This window comes from Portunus trituberculatus, chromosome 10, assembly GCF_017591435.1.
Source record: "Portunus trituberculatus isolate SZX2019 chromosome 10, ASM1759143v1, whole genome shotgun sequence".
Lineage (NCBI taxonomy): Eukaryota > Metazoa > Arthropoda > Malacostraca > Decapoda > Portunidae > Portunus > Portunus trituberculatus.
In genome coordinates, this window is record NC_059264.1 from 4,516,583 (window position 1) to 4,521,237 (window position 4,655).

Here is a 4,655-nt window from a genome sequence, read left to right on the forward strand (position 1 = left end):
AAGGAACGTTAATAGTCGAAATTGATGTACCATTACTAAAAAGACACACTCATTCATTTATAAAAGGTAAAATGCGTCATAAAAAAGAGTAAACAAAAAAAAAGAAAAAAAGCAAGAAATAACAATAGGAAAGCAGAAAGAAAACAGGAAAGAAATAAACAGTGAAAATGACACAGCACCACTACAAAGACAAGGTAAAATACGTCCTAAAAATGAGTAAACAAGCCAAGAAATGGAAAAAAGGCAATAAATAACAGTAGAGAAGCAGAAAAAAATAGGAAAAAAAAAGACAATGAAAATTAACATACTACATTTACAGACACAACACAAAATATGGCCACAAAAAAAGCAAAAAATGGAATAAAAGCAAGAAATAACCTTAGAAAAACAGGAAAACAGTAGAAAAGAAACAAGAACAGTGAAAATCAACATATGCTATCACTACAGAGGACACACTCACGCTCCCTCGTAAGACAAAATACGTTAGGTTAGGTTGGGTTAAGATAGGTTAGGTTAGGTTGGGTTAGGATTGGTTGAGTTAGGTTAAGTTGGGTTGGGTTGGGTTGGGTTAGGTTGGGTTGGGTTAGGTTAGGTTAGAATAGGTTAGGTTAGGTTGAGTTAGGTTAGGTTAGGTTGGGTTAAGGTCAGGTTAAGTTAGATTAGGTTAGGTTACGTTGGATTGAGATAGGTTAAGTTACATCAGGTCATGTCAGGTCAGGTTAGGTTAGGTTAGCTTAGGTTGGATTGGATTAGGTTAGACTAGGTTGAGTTAGGATCAGGTTACAAAAGACACACACACTTACTTCTGGCATATCGTCCGGCACCCTTCCCATCCAGGACAGCGACAGAATGGAACAGTCGCTTTTTGCATTGACACACGCTTCGGGGTGTAGATGCATGGAGAAGTACCCCGCCACGGTGACCACTCTCTGCCAGCCGCCCGCCCCACCACCACGTCCCTCTCCCTCACACACACACTCACACACACACACACCCGATGCTTGGGGTGTATGTGAGTGGCTAGTGGTGTTTATATGGGCTTTTTTAAGCTGTTTTGTGTGGTGTTGTGGTTTTACGTGCTTGTAGTGGTGTCATTATTCTGGTTTAGTGGTGTTTTTCTAAGCTGTTTTGGTGTTATTGTGAGTGGTTGTGGTGATGGCATTATTTTGTTGGTGATTTCGTGGTGTTGTGGTGGTGTTTTTGTGGTGTTGATGTGGCTATGTGTGTTTTTAAGCTGTTTTAGTTGTTTTGGGTGTTGTTTGTGGTGGTGACAGCATCGTTATAGTGAGGTTATGGTAGTGGTGGTGATGATGGTGGTGGTGGTGATTGTTTTCCTCCTCCATTAGTTACTACACCCTCTCTTCCTCTTCCTCTTCCTTCTCTTTTCTTATCGTTACTGTCTGTAGGTAATTTCTTTTATTTTTAATCTTTCTCTCTTTCTCTTTCCTTCACTATGGGGAGGGAGTGCTGGGGGAGGGAGGAGAGGGAAGGCTGCAGTGGTGGTGGTGGTGGTGGTGGTGGTGCATGGCGGTGGTGGTGGCGGGGGTGGTGGCGATGGTGGTAAAGTCTCGTCTCAGCAAATGCTTGTCTCCTTCTCCTTCTTCTTCTTCTTCTTCTTCTTACGTCACCTGTTCGTCTTCACCTTGTCTGCTTTTTCTTTCTCTAATTTCTCTTTCTATTTCTCTATTTTTCTTTCCTTTTCGTATTTCCTTTCACCTTCTGTTCACGTGATAAGAAAACCGAATAAATAATAATAATAATAATAATAATAATAATAATAATAATAATAATAATAATAATAGTCTCTAAATCTGTTATATATATATATTCAATTACCAAACAAAATAAAGTTACAAATTCACACACCATCAATTAATTATATATATGTAATTATACTTCTCTCCTAAGACAAAATAAAATAACTAATAATAATTTCTCGTCGATTGCAACACAAATAACAATAATAATAACAACAACAACAACAACATCAATAACGAGTGATGATGGTGATAATTTCCCGTTTTCTTTGATCTTCGCCAAATAACAATAAATAAAAAACGAGATTACACAGAAACTGCTATGAAATTATAAAGACTTCTGAAAATTACTTTGTGTGTGTGTGTGTGTGTGTGTGTGTGTGTGTGTGTGTGTGTGTGTGTGTGTGTGTGCGTGACATTTCGTGATGGGTGAGTCAGGTGTGTGTGTGTGTGTGTGTGTGTGTGTGTGTGTGTGTGTGTGTGTGTGTGTGTGTGGACTCTTCGCCCCAAATTTGAGGAAGTAAAGAACGAGGAAGAAAAGAGAAGGAGGAGGAGGAGGAGGAGGAGGAGGAGGAGGAGGAGGAGGAGGAGGAGGAGAAGGAGGTTACTGCAATACAACAAAACTGGCAACATTGCACATTCCTCCTCCACCTCTTCCTCCTCCTCCTCCACCTCCTCCTCCTCCTCCTCCTCCTCCTCCCCCACCTCCCGCCCTTGATCATCCCGACCTATCACACAAATAACACCATAAAGAGCAACAAATCAGCTGTTGTTTGCTCTTTCTTTGTGTTCTCTCCTTTCACGTCACGAAAAAAAAAAAAAAAAATAAATAAATAAATAAATGAACAAACAGGTCAAAATCACACAACATCCAGGTCACGCACTGTACGAGGTCAGGATAGGTCAGAGGCGAGCCAAGTCAGGTCATATCACAAGAGTAGGTCACTGCAGAAGAACCGAGCGAGGTCATCCTACACCAGACACCACGCACGCACGCACGCACACACAGGAAGATGGTAGAGATGGTGGCAGAGAGAGAGAGAGAGAGAGAGAGAGAGAGAGAGAGAGAGAGAGAGAGAGAGAGAGAGAGAGAGAGAGACCGCCTACACACATCACTCACTGTCACCCTCACCACCACCATCACCACCACCAAGATTCCTGTGTGGTAGGGGCGTGGCGACACCTCCACCACACTACCACACAAACGCACCACGGCAACGTACACGAAATCCAAGACACGCACATAGAACGGGAACAAACGTAGATATGAACGTTATAGTGGTGACAGAGGCGTGTGCACCTGTGTACGTATTCCTCGTAGGGGGTGTTGTAAGCGCGGCGGGTTCACTTACACGCACACGCACGCACACGCACACACACACGCACGCAAGGGGCGGTCGTGGTACTGGCCAGGTCCTCTCTCTCTCTCTCCCTTCCCGACACCCGCGATCAATAACAGCAACGGCGCAGGTCCAGGAGGAGGAGGAGGAGAGGAGGAGGAGGAGGAGGAGGTAGTGGTGGTGGTGGAGGAGGTGGTGGTGGTGGTGGAGGTGGTGGTGGTGTGTGACGAGAAGAGAAGACTGAAGACGGAGGAGGAGGAGATAATAAAGAAGAATAAAAGAAGAAAGGAAAGAAGAATAAGAGACAAGGAAAAGAAAAAACAAAAATACAGAAGCAGAAGAAAAGAAAAAGAGAAAAAGAAAAAGAAGAAGAAAAAGGGGAAAAGAAAACGCGGGAGAGAAAAAAAGAGGACGGAAGGAAGAAGAGAAGGAAAAGAAAGACGAAGAAGAAAATGAGGAACAAGAGAAAAGTGGAAGAAAGAACAAGAAAACGAAAAAATTGAATGAGGAAGAGGAAGAGAACAACGAAGAAGAGAAGGAGGAAGAGGAGGAGGAAGAAGAAAATTGATGAGAAAGAGAAAAAAGGACGAAAAATAAGGAATGAGACAGAAATAGGAGATTATGAAACAGGAGGAGGAGGAGGAGGAGGAGGAGGAGGAGGAGGAGGAGGAGGAGGAGGAGGAAACACGAAGAAGACGAAGAAGACGAAGAGTAAGAAATGAGCCAGGCAGGAAAGATTATGACAGAACCAAGAGGGAAGAGAAGGAGGAAGAAGAGGAGGAGGAGGAGACACGAAGATGACAAGAAGAGGAAGAGGAAGAAGAGAAAGATCGTAGTAAAGAATAGAGGAGGAGGAGGAGGAGGAGAAAGAAGAGGAGGGGGAAGATAGGAGAGTAATGAGGAGATTGAGGCGGTGTAAAGGAGGATATGGAGATGGGAAAAGGAGGAGGAGGAGGAGGAGGAGGAGGAGGAGGAGGAGGAGGAGGAGGAGGAGGAGGAGGAGGAGGAGGAGGAGACTTATTTTTACTTCACTCGCTTCCTTTTCTTATTAAATTTACTTGAGAGAGAGAGAGAGAGAGAGAGAGAGAGAGAGAGAGAGAGAGAGAGAGAGAGACCGAGTCTTTGACAAAATCCATCGACTTATCATTGATATCGTTTCCTTTTGCTCCACCTCCTCCTCCTCCTCCTCCTCCTCCTCCTCCTCCTCCTCCTCCTCTTCTTCTTACTTCTCTGTCTTTTGTTGTTATATTTTTCTTTTATATCTCTTGTATCCATTATTTCTTTATCCTCTCTTTCCCCGTTCTCTTCTTCTTCCTCCTCCTACCTCCTCTTCTTCTTCTTCCTCCTCCTCCTCCTCCTTTCCTTTCCACTTCATCACAAGTCAGATTTCTTCCTCCGTTTCTCTTCCCATATCCTGCTCTTACTCATCATCTCCTCCTCCTCCTCCTCCTCCTCCTCCTCCCTCTTCTAAATGTCTCTCTGTCATTATTAAGAAAGGCGGAGCAGCCACACCAACTGAGAGAGAGAGAGAGAGAGAGAGAGAGAGAGAGAGAGAGAG

General features: G+C 43.7%; 1 protein-coding gene across 1 annotated transcript in view; it reads right to left on the reverse strand.

The window, feature by feature from the left end:
* Nucleotides 1-1,299, reverse strand: part of LOC123501847 (tubby-related protein 4-like) — a 58,121-nt gene extending 56,822 nt beyond the window's left edge. Inside the window, 1 exon segment of the mRNA XM_045250874.1 lies at nucleotides 804-1,299. Coding sequence (XP_045106809.1) covers nucleotides 804-899 — 96 coding nt within the window. The 5' untranslated portion in view covers nucleotides 900-1,299.
* Between the last annotated feature and the right edge of the window lie 3,356 nt (nucleotides 1,300-4,655).